Source organism: Salvelinus fontinalis, chromosome 6 (assembly GCF_029448725.1).
Source record: "Salvelinus fontinalis isolate EN_2023a chromosome 6, ASM2944872v1, whole genome shotgun sequence".
NCBI lineage: Eukaryota > Metazoa > Chordata > Actinopteri > Salmoniformes > Salmonidae > Salvelinus > Salvelinus fontinalis.
In genome coordinates this window covers 26,133,734-26,160,399 of record NC_074670.1, presented here as the reverse complement: position 1 = coordinate 26,160,399, position 26,666 = coordinate 26,133,734, and the positions used below count along the sequence as shown (strand labels likewise).

The window sequence follows — 26,666 nt, the reverse complement described above, 5'->3', positions numbered from 1 at the left end:
TTAGGCTGTTTTCCATCTTGCCACTGAAAAGTTGCTCCATTGTGGCAGTGGCACTCAGCGAGATGGCGACATACACGGTAATGTGTAATGTTATTATTTTAAGAATTCATTCACTTTCACACAAGGTAATTGAAAGACGACGACAGGCCTCTATTCCCTTGGAGAATGATAATTCAGTAATGGTTCAATGGTAGGAAATGTCGAGGCACAAAAGGCTTTTTTATGGCTTTACTGAAATCAGGTTGGGGAACTAAATGCTGTGAATGTGTGTGTGTGTGTGTGTGTGTGTGTGTGTGTGTGTGTGTGTGTGTGTGTGTGTGTGTGTGTGTGTGTGTGTGTGTGTGTGTGTGTGTGTGTGTGTGTGTGTGTGAGATGAGATCAGGTCTGTATTGTTAGACCATATCCTGTCCAGGATGATGGCAATGCTATTTTGTGTGCAGAGAGTATACTTTTTTGTTTGGGTTCAAGCAGAGGTGTGAATTGCCAGGATATGGCATGTCTGTAAATGGTTGCCCTCATTAGTAAAAATAAATAATTGGCCTACTGTACTTTACCTTCCGCATCTAATACTGTCAGGTTAGTGTTATTAAATGTTTACTGTTGACAATATTTTGAATAAAAGAGAGATGCAGAACAACTAGATGACTTTCATTCTCTTATTTAAAAGATTGTTCTAACTATGTCTTTATCTATATACCACAATGATATAAACAAGCCCCCACTCCCTTTCTCTGTGAAGAAAACAAACAAAAAGTAGGTTTCCTTTCCACTCTCTAACCTACTGCAAAGCAAATCTCCATTGCAGACCGCAAATAATCAAAGTCAAATATCCTTCAGCCAATGCAATCCCCCCAAAATATGGCAAAATCAACCAATGGTCCATGAATAATAGGCCTTTCTCTGATTACTGTTGATATTGATAGACTTTACAACCAACCTCTAATGGATTAGGTGTCACAAAAAATATATATACAACACATTTGAAAAAGAGGCATTAGAAAAACATCTAAATCACCAAAACACTGTTACAACTAATAGTATACATCCACAACACTTTACTAAACTATACTGCAATACTTAACTGGCCACAAGAGGCTCTGCTGCTAACTTTAAGACAATTACATTCCCTCAGTTGAGTGCAATATTGTATGGTTACAAGTCACAGATTTGACACAGGAAAATGAATTAAAGTGGAAGACACTAAATAACTCTGATACTGTGCTGGTGTTACCTGGTGAGCTGATTTCAAGTCCGTGGATATGATTCTCTTTCTTCCATCTCACTAGGCATTGGCTTACTGCATGAGTAGCACATCCCCATTCCCCTGAAAAATCCAAATGGAGCTGGTGTAAAAGTTTTTTTTGCATTATGTGTAAAGGATGACAGCACGACTTCTGTCTACATGAATCTGAATATCAATTTGCTGCCTGCAGTGCAGTTTGAGAAAACAACAGACATAAGTGCAATGTCTCACTGCATCTGTGCCACACCATAATATAATACAATACACAAATAAAACCATTTGTAATTCTCAAATACTGAAAAAGTTACCATACTTGCATAGAGTTATATAGAAAATGAAAGCAACAGGCACCAGTTCTCAACTGCATCCACACCTATTGAATATTTTATTTATTTATTTCACCTTTATTTAACCAGGTAGGCCAGCTGAGAACAAGTTCTCATTTACAACTGCGACCTGGCCAAGATAAAGCAAAGCAGTGCGACAAAAACAACAACACAGAGTTACACATAAACAAACGTACAGTCAATAACACAATAGAAAATACAAAATATATGTACAGTGGGTGCAAATGTAACGTTAGAAGAGTTGGCAGGTAGGCAATAAATAGGCCCTAGAGGAGAAAATAATAAAAATTTAGCATTAATAGCAAATCAATATAACCCTTAGTGCCTGACCAGATATAATACAATTCGTTTGTTTTATTTTACCACAGGAAAAACAGTCTAGCAAAAATGCTTAACATGCTAAGCTGCATGGTTGGTGAAATACTAAAAACTGTTCAAAATTTAGGCTACTAGTATTATGATAAACATTCCATGAAGCTCATGTACAAATATAACTTTCTAAACAAACAGAATTCCATCTTCATTCACAAATTACGTTCACAAGGAACATATTAGGCCTACACTACTTTTAAGTAGCCTAGAAACAGAACAATATTTTACATACTTTTAATGTCAGAAGCCGATCAGAAAAGCACACACTCTCTTCAAATGGGAAAGAGGCGGGAAAATAATGTTACATGGTGACGTAACAGTTCACGGAAAACGGACTGAACCATTCTACAATTTTTGGTCATCATATTTTCTTATACCAGCTCTGCTCAACTCAGATGACTTGCATTTATTTTAGAAATGAATGATACACCAGCATAGTCATGGTAAAAGAATAAAGCAATACCACAATAGAAGATGAATTCAGAAATACAGTAACCCAAAGTGAACTAGCTCATTGGCCCATTCCAATCTATACAAGATCACTTTTGAATCAAAATAAAAGCAGCAGTCTTGGTGTCATACCTGTTCCTGTTGTTCATAATAAGTAGGCCAGGGAAACAGCATTACCACATTGGAATGAATCTTTAAAATATACACTTTGGTTATTCAGTCAAAGCAAAATCATACCCAAAACGTACCAATCAATAACACAGCACAGTTCCAGGACATAGTCTAAATGTGCTTCAAGTGGGTGAATTTATACCACATTTTCATGGTTTTCTATACTATCTGTTTTCCTTCTTATGTCTTCCCTACTAATTGAGGCACCCTGAGAAACACTGACACAAACATTTGTTCCTACTACTTTAAAGTGGGGATGGAGAAATAGCAGCGGTCCTTGCACTAACCATATATTCCTTGTTCGCTGTATTGTACATTTCTCACCAAAACACATTTTTAAATGGTTATTAGCAGAGTATACATGATCCCAATTTTAATTCCAAGACGCTAGCAATTTTTTCAACAGGAAAAGTAGATTGTGCTGTTTTATTGTCACATTAAACCATATCGCACACCATGGATAGTGGATAGAGCTAAAACAATGAGATCATATCTGAATTCTGCCATATTTATGTACATTCCAATGACTAGAACTTGCCTCACAAAAGTTACCATTGTCACGACTTCCGCCGAAGTCAGTTCCTCTCCTTGTTCGGGCGGCGTTCAGCGGTCGACGTCACCGGTCTTCTAGCCATCGCCGATCCACCTTTCATTTTCCATTTGTTTTGTCTTGTTTTCCCACACACCTGGTTTACATTTCCCTCATTACTTGTCGTGTATTTAACCCTCTGTTTCCCCCTTGTCTGTGTGTGAAATTGTTTGTTGTAAAAGCTTGTGCACATTTTGACTTGTGCGCGACGGGTTTTGTACCCATATTTTGTTATTTCTGGATGCCGTTGGTTTTGATAATTAAACTGCTCCAGTTATTACCCAGTTCTGCTCTCCTGAGTCGGACTTCCCTGCCACCAGTTACACACCCCTTACAACCATATAAAAGTGTCAGAGCTTTTGCCTTCAACCCTTTGGAGCAGAGACCGCCAACAGAAAATGGATTACATCATACGCATGAGTCCAAAACCCCCGGTCTCATAGAATTGCCTTGATTGAACTTTTCTGAACATCCAACCAACATATAAAGCCTTCATACTCAACTTCATAATAGGTGTAAACTACAGATTCCCGATAACAGTAATAAAGAGGGCTATACTGTACCTGCACCTTACACTTTTTCCCTTGAAATCAACCATTAATTAGCTATAAACATTTCTCCTTTATTTCTAATTGGCTCGTATTTGTCAAGATACAGTTAAAGAGAATGCTTAATTAATTAAACATGAAAGTAACACCTTCCGTGAGTGTTTGAGAATACAGATGCCCCTCTGAAATCCTGCGCTTCCATCCGATTTGTTCTCTTTATCACGTTAATTAGCACCTCACTCCTGTCCCCTTTGCAAATGAGGAGTAGGTGAGGAGGTGAGGGATTTGATGACTTAAAATGCACAGAGCTAACGAGTTGTTCATCCCCTCCACAGCTGTTAAGGCAATTTAACCGCGTCTACTCCGAAGGAGAGGAGCATAGTGCTGAAGGCCTCACAACTGTTATAACATCTTGGGAACCTGAGGAAGGCCGCAGGTAAGTCCAGAAATGGGCACAGTATAATATACACCTGTAAATTATATTCATCGATACCTTACAATTCCAGAATTAGATTAAAAAATGTGTGCTTTTTTATAACTTCACTTTTAGAATATGTCACTCTAGGAGAATTGTAAAAAACCAGTAGGGTGTGAAGGCGGGTGTTAAGACCACTTACAAGCTTTGATTATTTTCATGAGCTCTGTTAGACCGTGGGGCATGTTTCAAAGCTGTATACCGGTGCATTGCAGAATTTCCCATCTGTCTCTGTGTAAAGATGGTCAGAGAAGAGGAGTATCACACCTTCAGACCTCCTGCTATGTGGGTTGCCTGGTCCAGAGAGGAACAGGTCAGAACACCTGGAATGGCAGATCCCTGTCTTAACATTAGCAGTAACTTATAATAGTAATACACAGTCATCAACTGAAACCTACAATATCTCAGGTGTGTCACATCTAGGCCTACTCTGTCCCCTATACTCTGCCACATCTAGGCCTACCTTGTCCCCTATACTCTGTCATATCTAGGTCTACTCTGTCACATCTAGGCATGCTCTGTCATATCTAGGTCTGCTCTGTCACATCTAAGCCTACTCGGCCCCCGCGGAAATCTAATTAGCATCATTTAAAAATCCCCATCAAAATCCATCTGTTTAAGATAGAGATATCTGTTTTTTGCATTGGCTACATCTCAACTCACCTTATCTGCCGATGTCAGTCGTTTACATCTGCGGTGGAAGGTGGCAGAGCTACAGCAGTGTTTGTCAGACAATGAGACACCCCGAAAATCGATCTTCTACCAAAAACGTCTATAGCTTCTGAACGGTTTGGGCTACAAATGAAACGAACCCCTTCATTGAAAGACGAGACTTTCTATGACCCCCACAAGTGTCACAGGACTCGGCTGAAGTCGATACCGTCAATGTACCAACTTCTGTCTGTAGCGTCCGAACAGTTTGGGCTGCATACTAATACAGTATGACCCCACCATTAGAAGGTGAGACTCTCACTAACACATTTGGCTCTACAACACTAAACTTTCTTATATCGCTCAGATATAGGACAGACACTTCAAAACATATTTCATATGTTATTCCATACGTTTCTATGGGCTAATAGCAGTAAGGTCAAATTCAATTTCATCAACTAAGTTTTACAGGGGTCCTAAAATACAAAGAGAAATAGCTAAATGATCCTTAGCATGACCATCTTAAAACAATTCCATATGTTAGCTTAGTAGAAACCTGTGAACTCAATGTAAAATCAAAAAACATTTATTTATGTTAATTCAAAGTTGGGCGAAAGCCAAAACGCCCATATGTTGATGATTTTTGCAAATCTTATACATTTTTACACGTTGATTCAACGACATCACATAGATTATTTGGGTTGAAATGACATGGAAACAATGTTGATTAAAGCAGTTTTTGCCCAGTGGGTCCTCACTCTTTCCCCTGAAAAATAAAGTCCCCAGTACAACACACCATGCCAATGTTGGTTTACAAAATAACCTAAACTTTGAATATATTAACTGTAATTCATTGAACAAGTGGTGACAGACTACAGTTAGATAATGAAGCGATGGCGGTGAATTGTGATGTGACTATTTGTGTAGAGTCTGTTTTGGTCACTGCCTAAGTGGAGCCATCGAAACGAGTGGTTACTGTCGAGTGGTGTTGTTCATCGATGAGTTATTGCTTTAAAATGAAAGCGGGGAGGCAGGTTTAGAAAAGGAAAATGGGTTCAACGAGTACTTCAAATAACAAGAGGCCACTTGAGCTAAATTCCTAGAATATGAACAACAGGCCACAGACTGTAAATAGGGATGATTTTGTTGTTCAGTGTAATGGTCTCCCTCCCCGGGTGAACAGTAAGTACTGTGAGGTTGTTTGCCTTTAGAGACGAGAACCACGGGTAGATTGATCCTCCCATCCCATGGTTTGTGGGTACAATACCCTACTGACCAGAGCCTATCCTCTTAAAGAGACATGTACACAATGATGAGTGTACTGTATAGTGGGCTGCATGTATGCAGGGTGAGGTTTACACATACAATTGTGTATCAAGTCAACTTCCTCATGTGTTGTTTATAGACTTATAGAAGTGGCTAGAGAGGGGTCTTTCAACGGTGTATTTGCTGGGGAACATTTTAATATTGACTGATTGACAAGGTGCTTGGACTTAAACAGTAGGTGCTTGGAGTTATTGTATTCAATGTATACAATACAGACTATGGCATTGTGAGAACTGGGGTAAGTTAGGGCAGCTAAGCTCTGGGCTTCAGTGGTCATTCAGTTATTCCACATCTGGAATGCAAGATCTACACACTCAACTGTTGATGCGTCAGATAAGACACTTCACTTTCACAATTATTTCGACCAAGTCTTTGAAGACAAGCTGCAGTTTTTTTGATGCTCCAGACATGTATCTGCCCATGGCTCCACGTCTCGCACAACAAACATGAATTGTTAACCCAGAGGTGAATAGCCTCAGCGCAAAGTAAGCATGGCTATGCTGTTATGACTGCTTCCCTTTTCACACAAAAGTTGTTTTGGCTGGGAACAGAGAGGGTGATAAAGAGTGAGATGTGTCTGTCTGTCCCGACGATAAACCTCAATATTGTAACAGGGATCAGTCAAAGACAATATATAACTTGCCAATTACCTCCATTTTCCCAGGGCAATGGATCAAAGGACACAAGGGTAAACAAAGTCCAACATGTGACCTCTAACCTGTGTTTCCTGCAAACACTATTATATCCATGAATGTGACCTTTATGTTACCTTTTTGCATTACATTTCATTAATATGTTCAGTGTATAAACTACTCACTGAATTATACGTTTCTGTTGTCAGACTAGTCGTCACTGTATACCACTGAAACTAGTCCTTCAGTGGACTTCACTAAGTTATAGCAATGCCATCTGAGTGAAAACATGTTTAGTGCATACTGAAAAGAAAATTAAAACATGATAATAAAATGTATTATGATAATATGGAGCCTTGTGCCAGTTTTTCTAAGAATTCCCATGCATATTCATGTAAGTGTGATGTTGCTCAAATTAATGTGTTCAGAAAGATGCTTCAATCCCCCTGAGCTGGTCCTATGTTTAATCTGCTCTGCTAAAAACTGGAGGGCAAAGGGCAAGAGCACAGCGGGGAAAAGCAACGTGGCGATTCATGTTATTAATTCTCAAACCCTAACCTTCTGTTTCCGCTCCTTCAATTTGGAATACAAAAACAACATCTAAAACATTTTGGATTTGCCAAACGATTCAGCAGGAGAGGGATAACTTCCTGATATACACTGGGCGATTCCGCAGAGATCGCTATCGTTAGAATAACTTTATTAGGCTTTCTGCTGCATTTCCTGTTTGATTTACTGCGCAGTCCCAGGGGCTGTGTGGGTAGACTGCTGAGCCAAGGAGGACTCCTCTGCACGAGGCAGACCTGGCTGCCATTGTTGTGCAGCAACCTGAGTATAACATCCCTATTAATCTGGAGTTAAACGTAGCAGAAACATCACCAAGGCCTTAGCCGATAAATCAGTACCACCGTGCCTTTAAATACAGCACATGCATGACCTGGTGTGTAAACGGTGTGTTGATAAATTATCATCCTCTACTTAGACCCTAGTGCGCTCCTCCCTGGCTTCCCCATTACTGCCTACAACAACATATCCTCTGCTGTTTTCAAGGAACAAAAGAGCATTGATGGGTTAATGAACCGCATGATGGGTTGGATATCTACATCTTAAAATAGCTTTCAGTACATCAACAAATGATCGACAGAACAGGGCAATGCCAGACCCACATTGGGTGCAAGCGACACAAATCTCCCTCGAAAACAGGTATAACTAAGGTGACTACTATCTCTGCCTCATTCCCACAATTGTAAGGCCATAGAGGGAAAGTGGAAGAAGCCATGTTGGGAATATGTGTACTCAACGTAAAGTGTTTCCTCACAGTACTTCTATAGCCCACTAACTTCTTACATAGCCAATGGCAGTAGTCGAGGCCTGAGGTAATGACGCCACTGAATCATCAGAATCTCCATTGTAATCGTGAATACATTGTGTCTATGTTTTATATCTTTATGAGATGGCAGAGTGTTATTTAGGGGCATATTTCATCAGAGAATGTGTTAAGAGGGTATAGTGACATCTGTCAATAAAAGGCTGTGACTTACAGGTGTAGGATCTTAATTTGAGCCAGTTTGCTACAGAAGGAAAATAATCCTGCAGAAACAGGAAATGTGAATTATTATGTGGATTATAATGAATGGACATTTTTGCTGATTTTTTTTGTTTTTTTGTTAGGGCAAATCAAGTCTGACATTTCAAAGTGGAAATACACACTTTAGAAGCCTTTGTAACCGTGAAAAACACTACAAATTAGCATTTCCTTTGCAGGAAAATTCTCAGCAAACGAAAGAGTGATCAAATCAAGATCCTACATCTGTAGTTGCCTCTTCTAGCTCCCCTTCCTACAAAGACCACCCATGATGATACTCAACATCCTTCAATGTGCTGGAGACTCCTGCCCAAATCCTCCCACTGCAAGTGAAGAAGTATTGAGCTATTTGGTGACCCTATGCAAGATTTGGTTTGGGGGTTCCCCACCTCGCAGGTAAAACATTTTAGTGGTCCCCCCTTGAAGGGCGGAGAGAATGTTTTTCGTTTTTAAGTTAATTTAGTGCAATTCTACACATTTTGCCATGGGGTGTAGAGAAAATGTTGTTGTTTTAAAGCACATTTTCTGCAATTCTACACATTTTGACATGGTGCGGAGAAAGGAAATGTTGCAGTCTTAAAAATAATTTCATGCAATTCATTGTGCCATGAGGCAGACAGAACATTTAGCAGTTTTAAAGCTAATTTCCTGCAATTCCCTCCCAAAAAATGCTATGAGGTGGAGAGAAAATGTTTCATGCAATTCTACACATTTTGCCATGAATTATGCCATATTCATATGGTATCTGTGTAAAAGTGATTAAACAAATCTATGTGGGCCATTGGTCAGGAAGTATAATTGAATTCATAGCAATTCAAACCAATTGAGACATGAAACATGAAAGTCTCATTCATTTGACAAATCTTTCATTGAAAGGATGAGCCACTTATTATTGCAAAGAATTCATCCTTGTGCAACTGGGTCCTGGACTTCCTGTCGGGCCGACCCCATGTGGTGAGGGTCGAAAACTACTCCTCCACAACACTGGTCATCAACATGGGGGTCCCCCAGGGGTGTGTGCTTAGCCCCCTCCTGTTCTCTGTTTACCGACGACTGCGCGGCCATGCACGACTTTAGCTCAGGGAAGAGGTTAGAGCCCTGGTGGAGTTGTGCCAGGACAATAACCTCTCCCTCAACGTCAACAAAACCATGAAACTGATCGTGGACTACAGGAGACAGAAATGTCAAGGGGAAGGGTCAAAAGCTTCAAGTTCCTCATGGTGCACTATCGCTGAGGACCGGAAATGGTCCCATCACATCGACACTGTGGTGAAGAAGGCACAACAACGCCTCTTCAATCTCAGGCAGATGAAGAAATTCAGCAAGGCCCCTAAGACGCCTCAAAAACCTTTATAGATGCACCATTGAGAGCATTCTGTTGCATCACCACCTGGTATGACAACTACACCCTCCTCAACCACATGGCTCTTCAGTGGGTGGAGAGTTCAGCCCAACGCACCAACGGGGGCACGCTGCCTGCCTCCAGGATATTTGCAGCACTCAGTTTCAAAGGAAGGCCAAGAAGATTACTAAGCACTTCAGTCAGGCGGGCCACGGACTGTTCACTCTGCTACAGTCTGGAAGATGGTACAGGTGCATCAGAGCAATGCCCAAGAGGCTTGGAAACAGCTTTTATCACCAGGCCATCAGACTGTTGAACAGCCATCACTAGCCGTCGACCTGCATGGTACTCTGTTCTGCACTTTTTTGCACACACTCCCACACACACACTCACTCACACAAAACACACACACACCTCATACACACAGACTCCTGCACTCATATATACTCACACACACGCATATTCACAAACACACGCAAATACACACACACAAACATCACAAAAGGTCTGAAAAAACAAGGTATTTCAGTTTTTTATTTTTAATATATTTGCTAACATTTCTAAAAATCTGTTTTTGCTTTGTCATTATGGGGTATTGTGTATAGATTGATGTGGGAAAAAATATTAAATCCATTTTAGAATAAGACTGTAATTTAACAAAATGTGGAGAAGGGAAGGAGTCGGAATACTTCCTGAATGCACTGTACATGGGACAGCAGCGTTGGCTGAGTCTTGAAAATGAGCTCAGGTGCATCCTATTTCCACTGATCATCTTTGAAATGTTTCTACAATTGATTGGAGTCCACATGTGGAATATTCAGTTGTTTGGACATGATTTGGAAAGGCACACACCTGTCTATATAAAGGTCCCACAGTTGACAGTGCATGTCAGAGCAAAAACCAAACCATGAGGTTGAAGGAATTGTCCGTAGAGCTCCGAGACAGGCTTTTGTCAAGGCACAGATCTGGGGAAGGGTACCAAAACATGTCTGCAGCATTGTAGGTCCCCAAGAACATAGTGACCTCTATCATTCTTAAATGGAAGAAATTTGGAAACCAAGACACTTCCTAGAGCTGGCCGCACGGCCAAACTGAGCAATCGGGGGGGAAGGGCCTTGCTCGGGGAGGTGACCAAGAACCTGATGGTCAGTCGGACAGAGTTCCAGAGTTCCTCTGTGGAGATGGGAGATCCTTCCAGAAGGACAACCATCTCTGCAGCACTCCACCAATCAGGCCTTTATGTTACAGTGGTCAGACTGAAGCCACTCCTCAGTAAAAGGTACATGACAGCCCGCTTGAAGTTTGCCAAAAGGCACCTAAAGGACTCTCAGACCATGAGAAGCAAGATTCTCTGCTCTGATGAAACCAAGATTGAACAATTTGGCCTGAATGCCAAGCTTCACACCTAGAGGAAACCTGGCACCATCCCTACGGTGGAGCATGGTGGTGGCAGCATCATGCTGTGGGGATATTTTTCAGCGGCAGGGACAGGGGAGCTAGTCAGGATCGAGGGAAAGATGACTGGAGCAAAGTACAAAGAGATTGATGAAAACCTGCTTCAGAGCACTCAAGACCTCAGACTGGGGCAAAGGTTCACCTTCCATCAGGACAACAACCCTAAGCACACAGCCAAAACAATGCAGGAGTGGCTTCGGGACAAGTCTCTGAATGTCCTTGAGTAGCCCAGCCAGAAACGGACTTGAACCTGATCGAACATCTCTGGAAAGACCTGAAATTAGCTGTGCAGCGAAGCTCCCCATCCAACCTGACAGAGCTTGAGAGGATCTGCAGAGAAGAATGGGAGAAACTCCCCAAATACTGATATGCAAGCTTGTAGTGTCATACCCAAGAAGACTCAAGGCTGTAATCGCTGCCAAAGGTTCTTCAACAAAGTACAGAGCAAATGGTCTGAATACTTATGTAAATGTGATATTTCAGTTGACATTTAGACAGAAGCAAAACAGTATTTTTCTTTGTCATGAGATGTTAGATAACGTTCCCTTCCATGCTGCAGTGTTTGATCTAATGCATTTTGGGAAATTTATTTTTTCAGACTTTTTAAAAAACATATTTTTAAGGGAATTATGAATTATTATAGACAACCCACAACATGATCTTAGAATATTTCCAAACAAGTGTATTTAAATGTTTCAGCCTTTTGCTACATGTTATTGGTAACCATACATTATGTCAAAATAAACATTCTAGGGTGATAAATGAGCCATTTGAATTTAATTGAATCTAATTAAATTAAATTATATTTCCTTTAATTCAATTCAAATTCTGCTTCATGTGGAGTGTGGCCAATTCAAATTAAATTCAAATTCAAGATTCTAATTGGAATTAGAGCCATTTGTAACACAATTCCGATTTGATCCCAACCCTGGTATGTACACTCTTAGAAAAAAGGGTTATAGGACAGCCGAAGAACCCTTTAAGTTATAGATAGCACCTTTTCTTCTAAGAGTGTACAGTGTATGTTAAACTACTGTGACCATTTCCCCTTGAATTGTAAATAACCTAAAGTGCTCAAGAACTCAAACTTCTGGTGATTGCACCCCTTAGAATCAATCCCCTTATGTGAAAATGTGATTCAAGAATCTGTGCGTTTCTCCTCCTTTGCTTCAAACACGCACAATGTTACACTGGCCTTTATTTTGAAAAGGAGAAAAAGAGCAAAACCTTGAGGGAATCCAGCCCAGACTGGCTGGCACATATCCGAGGGTGTTAACAGGTAACGGTAATTTCTGTGTGGAGCAGACAGACACCTGAGTTCGCCTGGGGTTCAGAGAGAGGTCAGGGAACCTGTGCTGTTTTGACATGTTATCTCCCTGTAGAGAGCTTCGTTAGCACAGGAATTAACATCCCACTTGTATTTATTTTTCAGGTCTCACAGCTACTTCAGATTCTCAGGAGAGTATCAAGATAAAATATGCAAGAGTGGAGCTCATGTACAGTGGTTTTCAAGGGTACTGGATATGCACATATTGTTAAAAGTGTTAACTTTTGCATAGAAATAAAAAAAAGGACAATTATAAATTGTGATACTTACAATTATTACACTTTTTAGGATAAAAAATAAACTAATTTCACTGAAAAGTCGTTATATGTTGATACATACTGTTGAATATGGTAAGTGAAACCTTGTTCTATAGGTGCAAGTAGCGTGGTCACATGAATGGCAAGAATCTGGGGTACAATACAAACAGTTTAATTGTGTAATTAACAATAAAGAACCACTCCTAGTTAGACAATTTCTGCATAAAGAAACCGAGAAACACTTATAAAACAGTCAGTTGTAACAAAATAACTGATGTTCTCATTGAAATAAACTCATAAAAAAGAAAAAAAAAATGTATACAGGATATTTATACAGGAATAGCTTGAATTGGATTGTTAACCAAAGGAAGACACATTGCAGACATCGATATTCACACAGATTGCATATGTTTTTCTCTCTAAGGTGTTCTATAGGTTAGTAATTTACCTATGCTTATTTGCATGATAGTAAAAATTGCATACAACATTAATTGTGAAGCTTGTAGCATGAGTTGCTTGACATACAGCACTTTTATAGGCAACCTTTAAAGCACATCTTCCATTTAAAACGTTAAGACACTTTTTGTTTTTACTGCCCATCAAAATGACATTTATAAATAGAAAAGGATCAGTGAAATAAAAAAAGCGCTATGTAACAAACTTTCCCCAAAAAGTAATTACATCAGAAACACTGCATGAACTGCAAATAAATAATGTAGAAGACAACAAAAAACAGAGTTTGTGATTCACATTTTTAAACTGTGTGGCTGATTCAAAAAGTTACAGTGACAAAGGTTTTGCAAAATAATCTAATCGGCAGTGCCATATAGTACAAGGCATTTATTGGCATAGTTTCTTTAAGACTGTATCTTTTTTTACAGTTAATATAATGTCTATATATATATTTATATTTCTTCCTAACAAATAATATGTAACGATTGAGCTATTCTCGGCGACGCACTTGGGGTGCGTTTTGGGTTCCAGAGTTTGAGTGATCCGTAATCACCGTCATGTTTTTCGCTTTTTCAAAGAATAACTAATTTGCCAGCAGGCTTCCAGACTTAGTACCTCATCATTAAGGCCTTGTCATCCACTTGTTCCTCGATTTCATATGCATTTGAAAAAATCCAGTTGACACCACATACGTAAACACCTATCAAAGTCCTATCAAACTCCATGGGGGCTTTTTATTATAATATCAGTAGCTCAAAAAGAAAGGAAATCAGTGTAAAACAACAGACATTAAGTGCAGTCAGCAAATATCCACGGCAACATACTTTGAATAATTTTTTGTGCAGGTTATTTAAATGATGCATCAGTCTTTACAGTGAATAATACAAGTTTTACAAAATCAGAAAAAGCAATACTTATTCGTATTACTGTAGTCTGTGGAAATGGAGCGGTTTCCAGCGTGAGAATGCTAGCGTTGCGTAGCCTTTCAGTCTGCATTGATATATAAACGCTAATCGTACGCATAGAGTCCAGACTCTGTATTGATAAAAGCACTACTCTTTTCTCTAGCAGCGTCCGTACTGCGCTAGCCAGACCATTACCCTTTAGCATTGCATTCAGTCTCTGTGTGTATAGCAACACTACTCTTTCAGCACAGTGTTCAGACTGGGGGCTGCTCTCTCTACTCCTTGGCCTCGTGGTCAGATTCTGAGAGGGCCTCGGCGCGGGCCAGGTGCTCCTCGATCTTGATGGAGAAGATGGTGCTGTTGGTCTGTGTATTCTCTTCCAGCTCCTTCAGCAGCTCGGCGCTGCCCTCCCTGAATTCCGACAGTTCCTCCTCAAAGGCCGGGCTGCTGCTACTGCTGTTGCTGGGTTCCTTGGGCGGCTTGGCCAGGTGGTTGACGTAGAAGCGCTGGTTCTGGAAGAACTTGATGATGGTGAGCTTGGGTAGGTCCAGCTGGGCCGATAGGGTGTGGATGGCCTCCTCGTCTGGGTACATCCCCACGTCCTGAATGAAGCTCTGCAGAATGCCTAGGGCCTCGTGGGAGATCTTGCCCCCGCCGGAGCGAGCCTTTGTGCCCCCGCCGCCGCGGCCCTCGTCCTCTGTCTCTGCCGGGGAAGCGGTGGAGGGCTGGCGAGGGGGCAGCCGGGGGCCCATGGGTGGTTGCTGCTGCTGCTGTTGCATGGGCTGCTGGGACAGTGGAGGCTGGGAGGGGTGCTGGAGGGACATGGGGGGCTGGTGCTGCTGCTGTGGCGGTTGATGGGTCTGAGACTGTAGTGGGAAAGGGGGGGGACGACAAGAGACAGGATGTTATCAGTGAACACTTATCGGCGACTTAATAACGCCTTTCATTCAAATCAATTGAGTTGTGTAGAAAAATGGGCCCGCTGTGCACAGAACAGGCGCTCCACTGGAGGAATTTCCATGTAATATCTTATTGAATGTAATCAGTCCTTGAGATTTTTTTTCATGCGGAAATTGTGTCTTTCATTGTGGGGTAGAGGCACCAGTACTCACATACAAACCTGCACGCGCACACACACATGACACACACGCATGCAAACACGTACAAAGACACTGAGACGCCGAGAATTCACACGGAAACTGTCCGTTCTGGCTGGTACTGTCGAGCTTATCAGGCCCCCTTCAAAATATATTGCCAGACCACGATAAACAAACTCAATGTGTGTACAATTCAAAACGTGATCGCCGCCGATTGCCATGGGTGTGAGAATGCTAACGATGGCTTTGCTTTGCCGTCAGTATCCTGCTAGTGTAAACACATGACACATTACTCCTAAAATGTCTCATTGTTAGCGTGGAGAGAGGGTTGAGTGGGCAACTTTCTATTGAACACACAGTTTTTTTCCCCTGAGTCAGACTCACTCCAATTGGAGTTTGGTAATGAAGTTTCGAAAACAGAGCACTTTACAGATAGCTTACCGGCCAGCTGCACATATTCACACCAAAGATCCAATTTTACACAAGAACACACACATATAGGGAGCTTTAATAAGGGAAGCTTCTCTCTACGTCTGCGAATCACTGCTTTGCAACAGGTCTCTCCTGAGAACAAGCTTTTTAATAAATAGACTGACCTGAGTTGACAGAGGTTCAACGCCAACACCAATAAGCACTGTGAATTGCAAGTGTCAGTAGTTCCTCTATGCATTATAGTACTGAGACATTTTACTGGACATCATTTCTATTTCATTAGCGGTTAACTTTTCTGCGAAGTATCCCAAATTGGTCATTTCTTTTCACTTTTTTAATCTGATATTAGGCTCGATGAGAGAAATCTGATTCTGGTATTTCTACACTGGTGCTTTTATATGTTTCTGGCTAACAAAATAACTGATCAGCCATTCAGCTGCCACTATGTTTAATATAAGTATTGATGTTAACAATTCACAATTATAAAAGTTTAAAGTGGGTCTCAGGTTTTTGTGTTCATTTGCAAGCTGCCTTTTAAAAATAAAACTTAGATAAGTTAAAAATAAGAGTAAATTTTAAAAGTATTTCATTAAAAACACAAACTTTGACTATTACTATGTTTGTGATTAATAGAGATAATTTGTAGAAATGTCCCCTTACTGCTGGTTATTACGAGCACCAGATAATTACAATGTAAAACTAAGGGATAATACTGGTTGCTTATTTGAAATCACAACAGAAATGAAAGAATACAAATTCTCTCTCTCACCTGTAGTGGATCTGTGTGGGACATATACATCAGAGTTGGGTTCTGTGGGTACAGACATCAGAGTTGGTGTCTATGCTTGTGTGTGTGTCATCTCCAATGGATGTGTATGCGTGTCCACTGCACATAGGTACGTGTGTGTATGTGTGTATGTACATGTCTATGTGTATTATGCGCTTGTGTGTGTGCATGTATGTATTAATGTGCACGTCTTTGCCTCCTCACCTGCATGGGGTCAGTGGACATGTGCATTGTGTGCGGTGGCCGGTCGGCGTGGTGCTGCTGCTGGCCGGCCGTGCTCTCCTGTTCGTAGATGGCGTCACGCTCTGCCTGGGCCAAGCTCAGGAAGCGGCGGATCATGGACAGGTTCTCCCACAGCGTACGGTTCTCCGGGCTGGGGTCCTCCTTCCAGCGCAGAAGCTCACACAGCCAGCCCTTTACCGAAAGGAAACGAGAGAGAGGTTTAGCCTAACCCTCCACTTTAACTGCTGTACTCACACAGAAAGAAACCCTAACCAGGGGCGGAGAGTATACCCTTAGCTATACATTTTAGCCCATTCCTGTAACATGCCAATATAATACAATTCGAAAGGCAGCAAAAGAACACATTATGGGACCATTAGGTATAACAACATACACATGTATGTAGTATTCATTGTATGTAGCACAAAATGAAGGACACATTTAACAGTTTACAGGAAACATTATACTCTAGCCCAGCAGAGGGCCATGAGAGATGGGACTGTGGGCCATAGAAAACTGTAGCTACACAATATTAATTTACACAGAGCATGTATCTGAGAAGCCCCAGTCAAAGGAAGCTTGTGTGTGTGACTGTGTGGGTGCAGCTGAGCGGTACAGTACGGTAGAGACCGAGCCCATCTATGGAGCTCTGTGATGAGGTCCTGTGACTCAGTTATACAGCACTGGATGTGGAGGGAACTCAACTGGGCCATGTGAGGGCAGGGAAGGGGGGTGATCACCATGACAGAACTGAAGCAGAGGGTGAGAAAAAATTGTGTGAGATGAAGAGTAGAGAACGAGGGAGCCAGCGAGAGAGAGAGAGAGAGTGAGAGAGAGAGAGAGCGAGAGAGAAAGGAAGAGAGAGAGAGAGAGAGAGAGAGAGAGAGAGAGAGAGAGAGAGGGAGAGAGAGAGCGAGAGAGACTGAGAGAGAGAGAGAGAGAGAGGGAGAGAGAGAGAGAGAGCGAGAGAGACTGAGAGAGAGAGAGAGAGGGAGGGAGAAAGAGACACAGAGAGAATGGAAGGAAGAGAAACAGACAGAAAAATTGGGAATTTTAAATGACCGTGGCTAAAAGAGAGATGTAACGGGCAGAAGGGAGGGAAGGAGGAAAAGCAGCTTCATTGAGGGAGGGCGAGAATGTGAGTGTGTGTGTGAGAGAGAGAAAGAGAGCGAGGGAGGGGAGAGGGAGTTAAAGAGGAGAGAAGGGAGAGCGATGAAGCTGTTCAGCCGGTAGTCTGTCCTGGCAGCGTGACAGAGCGGTACTGTAATCTCCCAGCCAGTGTGCGGCAGCACCTTTCATTTCCACAGGATTACACTGCGCTGGTCACACACACAAACACACACACACACACAGGGGCAGAGCCACGCCACCACACTGCATGCAAGAGATAACTCAGCATTTCTGTTGTCCCCTGTTCCAACTCCTCCCCTAAGCCACATCAAACCCAGGAGGGTTTTGGAGAAAGCCGGGAGCAAGGGAGGGAGAGAGAGAGAGAGAAAGAGAGAGGGGGACAGAACAAGGAAGAGAGAGAGAGAGAGAGAGAGAGAGAGAGAGAGAGAGAGAGAGAGAGAGAGAGAGAGAGAGAGAGAGAGAGAGAGAGAGAGAGAGAGAGAGAGAGAGCAAGAAAGACAGGGAGAGAGAGTGTGAGAGAGAGTGTGTGAGAGAAAGAAGGACATGGAGTGAAAGAGAGAGAGAAAGAGAGAGAAAAAGAGAGAGAGAGGGGTAGAAAGACCTAAAGACTGCGTGTCCACCTTGTTCTTCTGCCACGTTTATTGTTGCCTTTTTTAATTTGCATGCAGAGGGATTTGGACCGCGTTACCACTTTGATGTCTGTTGGTTTCGGCTGATTCGGTATTGAGGAACACCGCTCTTTTCACCCCTACATGCCTCCCTGCCTCTTCCTAGCTAGAACTGAACCACACTACTAAGGCCGCGATGAAGTAATCCAACTCAAACACTCCCCAAACCAGCAGGATTAAACCCAATGTACTAAAGTCAGTCAAACAAAGGCCAACATGAACCCCATAGTAATTCTGGGAAGTCCTCACATAAATGAACTAGCTAGTTCAAAATAACTACAGTAAAAACAAGAGGTAAAGTCTTAATATGTTGTCACTATGCTATTCATATTTTGCTGAAAGCTCGTTGATAGAATGTTGTACGACTAAAGTAAAGGAAGTTTGGCGCAGAGAAGTTTAACATTTACGCAAAAACTGATACAATTATCACAAAAGTGTAGCTAATGTCAAAATGGCAGCTTCCCTCAGGCGTCCCCACACAAGTGGGCAGTCAGCGTTTTCCCTGGTGGTTTAAAGAGCTGAAGTCGTGTTTGTGTTTGTCTAATTGCATTGCTTCCACAGGCCTGGCAGAAGCATTGAGGGAAGAAAGAGAGGTGTGAGAGCTGGTCAGAGGAGGTGGCACTTGGCTCTCTTTCCAGCAAACTCAGGGGGGAAAAAACTTGGTTTAGGTCAAAAAAACGTGATGTGAAAACTTCATTTGAAGTGAGGATTTCTGTCTAAAAATCACAATGACAATGTGACATGGTGGAAAAATCCAAAATGGTGTTCCAGCTTACTATCATATCTATGACTTAACCATTGTTTCAACTTCTATTTGAAATTGTGCAGACTTTCGAAGCTTTAAATAGACTTTGCAGAAATGTATTAGCAGCATCGATTGGTGTAATAGTTATTAGGTTGGCAGCACAATGCATGTTGTGTTACTGTGTTGAAACAGGCACTTACAATAAGAACCAAACATCTCTGTTGCTCTGTGTACTACGTCCATATTGTTCATTTCCCCCCTAACAACACTGTTTGAGTACGCTGTACTTACACTGCTCACCAATTCGGAACTACCTCGAACTCTCTCAGAGTTAGTGAAGAGCTCTCTATAAATAAAAATGTATTATTCATAATGATTAGCATGGAGAATGGAGAGGTGAGGAGAGTGACCACCCTGCCTGTTTTTTCGTCCAATCTGACCGTCAGCACACGGGCTGAGGGGGTCAAGAGGTGCAGAATGACAGAGTAATATACTCTTCAGCAGCAGGCCTCACGCAGCCCAGCAGAGCTCGCATTGTTTAGCACAGTATAAATAGCAACTGGGCATTCTTAATTATTTCGCTCCCAACACAATGCTGAATTCATGCGCAAGATTCACCCAACTACGCAGCGGCACACCGTACCATGTTTGTGTGTGTCTGTGGCAGCCACAAGTTGCCAATGAGAGCATAGGCCTGCTCTGTCAGGGAACAGCCCGGTATTCACGCCCATCCCTCTTCCCTTCACAACCCTCCCATCTCCCTCCACAACATGGACGCACACTACTGCATCAATAAACAACACTCTGCTGTGAAACCCTGCATGGAAAAAAGAGAGATGGAAAGAGAGAGATAGAAATAGAGAGATGAGAGAGAGAGATAGAGAGAGGCCTACCTCCACAGTCACACGGCAGGGCCAACACCTATCTCTAATCTCATTTGGTCATTATGAGCCCCATCAGTCCACCACCGAAAAATAAGCCGGCAGATGTCCATCAACTGTGATTCTCTTTTTGTTAGGTGGGGTGGGGGGTGGGGGGATTATAACACAATCAAATTGAATATGGTGCTTTATACAATAATTGTCTACACTGAAACAAAAGCACATTTGACCTTGTAGAAGCAAAACATCTGTTACAGTTGGGAGAAAACGATTGCGATCCATTGTTGTGGCTGGACTTGAGGAACTTGTCAGAGGAGGGATTGAGAGCTGCAGAGAGCCAGCCAGACTCACATCTCTGTCCGAGAGGTAGAGAGAAATAAAAAGTAGGAGAGACAAAGCATTATTGTCTTTCCCTCCTTAAACCTGGCATAGGGCCCAGCTCCACTAGCAGACAATGCTATGCAGATAAATGCAGCTGATAACACGGTATGTTCAAACCTGTTTCTCCTCTGCAAGAGCGTCACCTTAGAGCGCGTTCACCCCACACAGTTACAATCACTCGGTTGTAAATACGGCACCATGCCCATCTGTTGACGGGAAATACCAACCTGCTTGATGTTCAGCATATGAGAATCTCCCGCAACAATAAGCAAAACATTTCTGTGGAAAACGGACCCAATGTTTTGTGTGTGTGTGGAAATCTTAATATGCAAATAAGGCAGGTCCGAGAGCCTATTCAAATAGTCTTGGCGTGGAGAGAGGAGAGGGGGGGAACAAGGGGGAAATGGGGTCGAGGCCCTTAATTGAACTCAACCATTCTTCCCCGGGGGAACTGGAGGTCTAGCTACCATGTGGCCATCCTGAAAAATCCTACACTCTTAGCATGCATTCACAGTGCTGACTAGAGTTGGGATTCCTTCTACCCGTCTCACTCATTCCGTAATAAAACAATGAGTAAAGATTTTGAAGCACTTAAAAGTAGAGTAAGTAGTACAAATACGTCAAATCAAATAAAATGGTATTTGTCACATTGGTCAAGTTTAAAAATAATAATAAAATAAAATAGTAACACAAGGAATAAAATAAAATACACAAGAATGGAGCTATATACAGGAAGTAGCAGTACCAGATCAATGTGCAGAGGTACTAGGCATTTGAGGTAGATATGTACATGAAGGCAGGGTAAAGTGACTCGGCATCAGGATAGATAATAATAAGAGTAAAATAAAGCACCATATGATGAGTATAAAAGTGTGTGTGCGTGTAATGTGCATGTATGTGTGTTTGTGTTGTGTCGGTATGCGTCTATTTGTTATGTGTGTGTGTGTATTTATTGCATGTTGAATGTCCGTGTTTTTTTGTGTGGGAGTGTCAATGTAGAGTGTCAGAGCAAGATAGAGTCAGTGCAGATAGTTCAAGTACCATTCATTGACTATTTAGCAGTCTTGCTATTTAGCAGTCTCCGGCTTGGGGGTAGAAGCTGTCTTGGAGCCTGTTTGCCAGACGGTCTATGGCTTCGGTGGCTGGAGTCTTTGGCCGTTTTTCGGGCCTTCCTCTGACACCGCCTGATACAGAGGTCATGGATTTCAGGGAGCTCGGACCCAGTGATGAACTGGGCTGTCCGCACCAGCCTCTGTAGGGCTTAGCGGTCAAGGGCGGTGCATTTGCCATACCAGGCGGTGATGCAGCCAGTCGGTGATCAGGTCTTCCACCGTCGTATTGTCAGAAACCTTGATGATGGTGTTGGAGTCATGCGCAGCCATGCAGTCATGGGTGAACAGGGAGTACAGGACTAAGCACGTACACCTGAGGGTGTTGCGGGTCAGCGTGGCAGAGGTGTTGTTGCCTACCCTCATCATCTGGTGCCAGCCCGTCAGGAAGTCCAAGATCCAGTTGCAGAGGGAGGAGTTCAGTCCCAGGATCCCAGGAGCTTGGAGGGGACTATGGTGTTGAAAGCTGAGCTGTAGTCTATGAACAGCATTCTCACATAGTTATTAACCTCTTGTCCAGGTGGGAGAGGGCAGCGTGAAGTGCAATTGAGATTGCGTCCTCTGTGGACCTTTTGGGGGTATGCGAATTGGAGTGGGTGTAGGGTGTCTGGGATGATGGTGTTGATGTGTGTCATGATCAGCCATTCAAAGCACTTCATAACTACAGATGTGAGTGCGACAAGACGATCGTCATTTAGGCAGGTTACCTTGGAGCTCTTGGGAAAAGGGACAATGGTGGTCAGCTTGAAACATGTTGGGTTTACAGACTGGGACAAGGAGAGATTAAAATTGTCAGTGAAAACACTTGCCAGCTGGTCTGCGCGTACTTTGTGAATGTGCCCTGGTATTCTGTCTGCCGGCCTTGTGACTGTTAACCTGTTTAAATGTTTTTCTCACATAGGCCACGGCGAGCGAGATTACACAGTCATCTGGAAAAACAGCAACTTTCACGCAAGGCACAGTGTTATATTCCTCGAAGCGAGCATAAAAGGCATTTAGTTTGTTTGGGAGTTCTGCATCGCTGGGCAACTCATGGCTGCGTTTCCTTTTGCAATCCATTATCGTCTGCAAGCCCTGCCACACACAACGAGCGTCGGAGCTGGTGTAATAGGATTCCACCTTCCTCCTATATTGTCCTTTTGCATGTTTGATGTCTCGTCGGAGGTCGTAGCGGGCTTTCTTGCGTCCATGTCAGTGTCCCATTTCTTGAAAGCGTTAACTCTGGCCCAGTAGGCAATACAGTTGAAGTCAGAAATTTACATACACCTTAGCCAAATACATTTAAACTCAGTTTTTCACAATTCCTGACCTTTAATCAGAATAAAAAATGCCCTGTCTTAGGTCAGTTAGGATCACCACTTTATTTTAAGAATGTGAAATGTCAGAATAATAGTAGAGAGAATTATTTATTTCAGCTTTTATTTCTTTCATCACATTCCCAGTGGGTCAGAAGTTTACATACACTCAATTAGTATTTGGTAGCATAGCCTTTAATTTGTTTAACTTGGGTCAAATGTTTTGGGTAGCCTTCCACAAGCTTCCCACAATAAGTTGGGTGAATTTTGGCCCATTCCTCCTGACAGAGCTGATGTAACTGAGTCAGGTTTGTAGGCCTCCTTGCTCGCACACGCTTTTTCAGTTCTGCCCACAAATCATCTATAGGATTGAGGTCAGGGCTTTGTGATGGCCACTCCAAAACCTTGACTTTGTTGTCCTTAAGCCATTTTGCAACAACTTTGGAAGTATGCTTGGGGTCATTGTCCATTTGGATGACCCATTTGCGACCAAGCTTTAACTTTCTGACTGATGTCTTGAGATGTTGCTTCAATTCATCCACATCATTTTCCCTACCTTATGATGCCATCTATTTTGTGAAGTGCACCAGTCCCTCCTGCAGCAAAGCACCCCCACAACATGATGCTGCCACCCCCGTGCTTCACGGTTGGGATGGTGTTCTTCGGCTTGCAAGCCTCCCCCTTTTTCCTCCAAACATAACGATGGTCATTATGGCCAAAGAGTTCTATTTTTGTTTCATCAGATCAGAGGACATTTCTCCAAAAAGTACAATCTTTGTCCCCATGTGCAGTTGCAAACTGTAGTTTGGCTTTTTTTATGGCGGTTTTGGAGCAGTGGCTTGTTCCTTGCTGAGCGGCCTTTCAGGTTATGTCGATATAGGACTCGTTTTACTGTGGATATAGATACTTTAGTACCTGTTTCCTCCAGCATCTTCACAGGGTCCTTTGCTGTTGTTCTGGGATTGATTTGCACTTTTCGCACCAAAGTATCTTCATCTCTAGGAGACAGAACGCGTCTCCTTCCTGAGTGGTATGATGGCTGCGTGGTCTCATGGTGTTTATACTTGCGTAATATTGTTTGTACAGATGAACGTGGTACCTTCAGGCGTTTGGAAATTGCTCCTAAGGATGAACCAGACTTGTGGAGGTCTACAATTATTTTGCTGATTTATTTAGATTTTCCCATGATGTCACGCAAAGAGGCACTGAGTTTGAAGGTAGGCCTTGAAATACATCCACAGGTACACCTCCAATTGACTCAAATTATGGCAGTTAGCCTATCAGAAGCTTCTAAAGCCATGACATCCTCCCCCCCCCCCCCCCAAGCTGTTTAAAGGCACAGTCAACTTAGTGTATGTAAACTTCTGACCCACTGGAATTGTGATACAGTGAATAATAAGTGAAAGAATCTGTCTGTAAACAATTGTTGGAAAAATTATTTGTGTCATGCACAAAGTAGATGTCCTAACCGACTTGCCAAAACTATAGTGTTAACAAGAAATTTGTGGAGTGGTTGAAAAATGAATTTTAATGACTCCAACCTGAGTGTATGTAAACTTCCGACTTTAACTATACATGGTTTTTGGTTTGGATATGTTCTTATAGTAACTGTGGGGAAGACATCGTCTTCAGTGCTAAAGTTTTCAGACCCCTTGACTTTTTCCAAATGTTGTTACGTTACAGCCTTATTGTAAAATGGATTAAATAAAAAAAATCCTCAGCAATCTACACAAAATACCCCATAATGACAAAGCAATAACAGGTTTTTAGAATGTTTGCAAATGTATACAAATATGTACAATATAAATACCTTATTTACATTAGTATTCAGATCCTTTGCTATGAGACTCGAAATTGAGCTCAGGTAGGTGCATCCTGTTTCCATTGATCATCCTTGAGATGTTTCTACAACTTGATTGTCCACCTGTGTTAAATTCAATTAATTGGACATTATTTGGAAAGGCACACACCTGTCTATATAAGGTCTCACAGTTGACAGTGCATGTCAGAGCAAAAACCTAGCCATGAGGTCGAAGGAATTGTCCATAGAGCACCCGAGATAGGATTGTGTCGAGGCACAGATCTGGGGAAGGGAACCAAAAAAATGCTGCAGCATTGAAGGTCCCCAAGAACACCCTGGCCTCCATCATTCTTAAATGGAAGAAGTTTGGAACCACCAAGACTCTTCCTAGAGCTGGCCACCCAGCCAAACTGAGCAATCTGGGGAGAAGGGCCTTGGTCAAAGAGGTGACCAAGAAACCGATGGTCACTCTGACAGAGCTCTAGAGTTCCTCTGTGGAGCTGGGAGAACCTTACAGAAGGACAACCATCTCTGCAGCACTCCAACAATCAGGCTTTTATGGTAGACTGGCCAGATGGAAGCCACTCCTCAGTAATAGGCAAATAACAGTTTGCTTGGAGTTTGCCAAAAGGCACATAAAGATTCTCAGACCATGAGAAACAAGATTCTCTGGCCTGAATGCCAAGCTTCAGGACACCTGGCAGCATCATGCTGTGAGGATGTTTTTCAGCGGCAGGGACTGGGAAACTATGCAGGCAAAGATGAACGGAGCAGAGTACAGAGATCCTTGACGAAAACCTGCTCCAGAGCGCTCAGGACCTCAGACTGGGGTGAAGGTTCAACTCCCAACAGGACAATGATCCTAAGCACACAGCCAAGACAACGCAGGAGTGGCTTCGGGACAAGTCTATGAATGTCCTTAAGTTACCCAGCCAGAGCCCAGACTTGAACCTGATCGAACCTCTCTGAAGTGACCTGAAAATAGCTGTGCAGCAACGCTCACCATCCAACCTGACAGAACTTGAGAGGATCTGCAGAGAAGAATGGGAGAAACTCCCCAAATACAGGTGTGCCAAGCTTGTAGTGTCATACCCAAGAAGACTCTAGGCTGTAATATCTGCCAAAAGTGGTTCAACAAAGTACTGAGTAAAGGGTCTGAATACTTATGTAAATGTGATATTTCAGTTTTTTGTAATTATGGTCTATTGTGTGTAGATTGATGAGGGAAAAAACTATTTAATCAACTTTAGAATAAGGCTGTAACATAACAAAATGTGGAAAAGTCAAGGGATCTGAGTACTTTCCGAATGCACTGTATGCACTTATTGATGAAGCCCGTGACTCTTGTGGTAAACTCCTCAACGTAAGTATACAGCTATTGTTTTGCATGTTTTGCAATTGTTTTCAGGATTCACCTTAAGTCAATGGAAACACAAGTAGAGTGAACCGTGAAAGAGCTCATGCAGATTTCTATGTGCATCATTACATTATTTCCACCTGGTAGAGCTCAGGGCCTGGGCTTTACTCACTGATCCTGCAGGGGATTGTTCTGCGCATGGTAATACATGGTAATACTCTTGACTGTTTATAACTCAACCATCTGACTCCCTGCAATAGAACTCATTGGACTGGGGCCTGACTGTCCACGAGGATGTGTGCTATAGAATGAATCTATCAATTAACACGCTTTAGAAACAAGGAATGAAGAGTGATGATTTGTGTTGAAGGATTTGTACACAAAACAATCCAGTCAAATTGTGAATCCTTAGTAGGAAATATATTGCTCAACAGAATATAATGTCACCTGCAATTTCAATCCCTTATTTTGGACATTTATACAGAGTTTAACCTGTAGCTACATAAAAACATGCATTAATGTCTTGTCAAAGTGGAATTCCTTCGAATCGGTTGCCAGATTGGTTACCTAACCCCGTTGCAGGAATGTCAACAGTAGAATATGCATACATACCCACATCTGCTCAATCTGAA

General features: G+C 42.3%; 1 protein-coding gene across 13 annotated transcripts in view; it reads right to left on the bottom strand.

The window, feature by feature from the left end:
- Window positions 1-12,926: 12,926 nt before the first annotated feature.
- The window catches only part of LOC129857477 (DNA-binding protein SATB1), a 54,582-nt gene continuing 40,842 nt past the window's right edge, over window positions 12,927-26,666 (bottom strand). For 11 of the 13 annotated variants that reach the window (XM_055925767.1, XM_055925768.1, XM_055925769.1 and 8 more), the window contains exons 12-14: window positions 16,649-16,858; window positions 16,427-16,468; window positions 12,927-14,994 (exon numbers count right to left, since the gene is read on the bottom strand). In XM_055925767.1, the coding sequence (XP_055781742.1) occupies window positions 14,404-14,994; window positions 16,427-16,468; window positions 16,649-16,858 (843 nt within the window). In that variant the 3' untranslated portion in view covers window positions 12,927-14,403. The remainder of the gene's footprint in view (window positions 14,995-16,426; window positions 16,469-16,648; window positions 16,859-26,666) is intronic. The other 2 variants (XM_055925770.1, XM_055925764.1) reach the window with 1 other exon arrangement.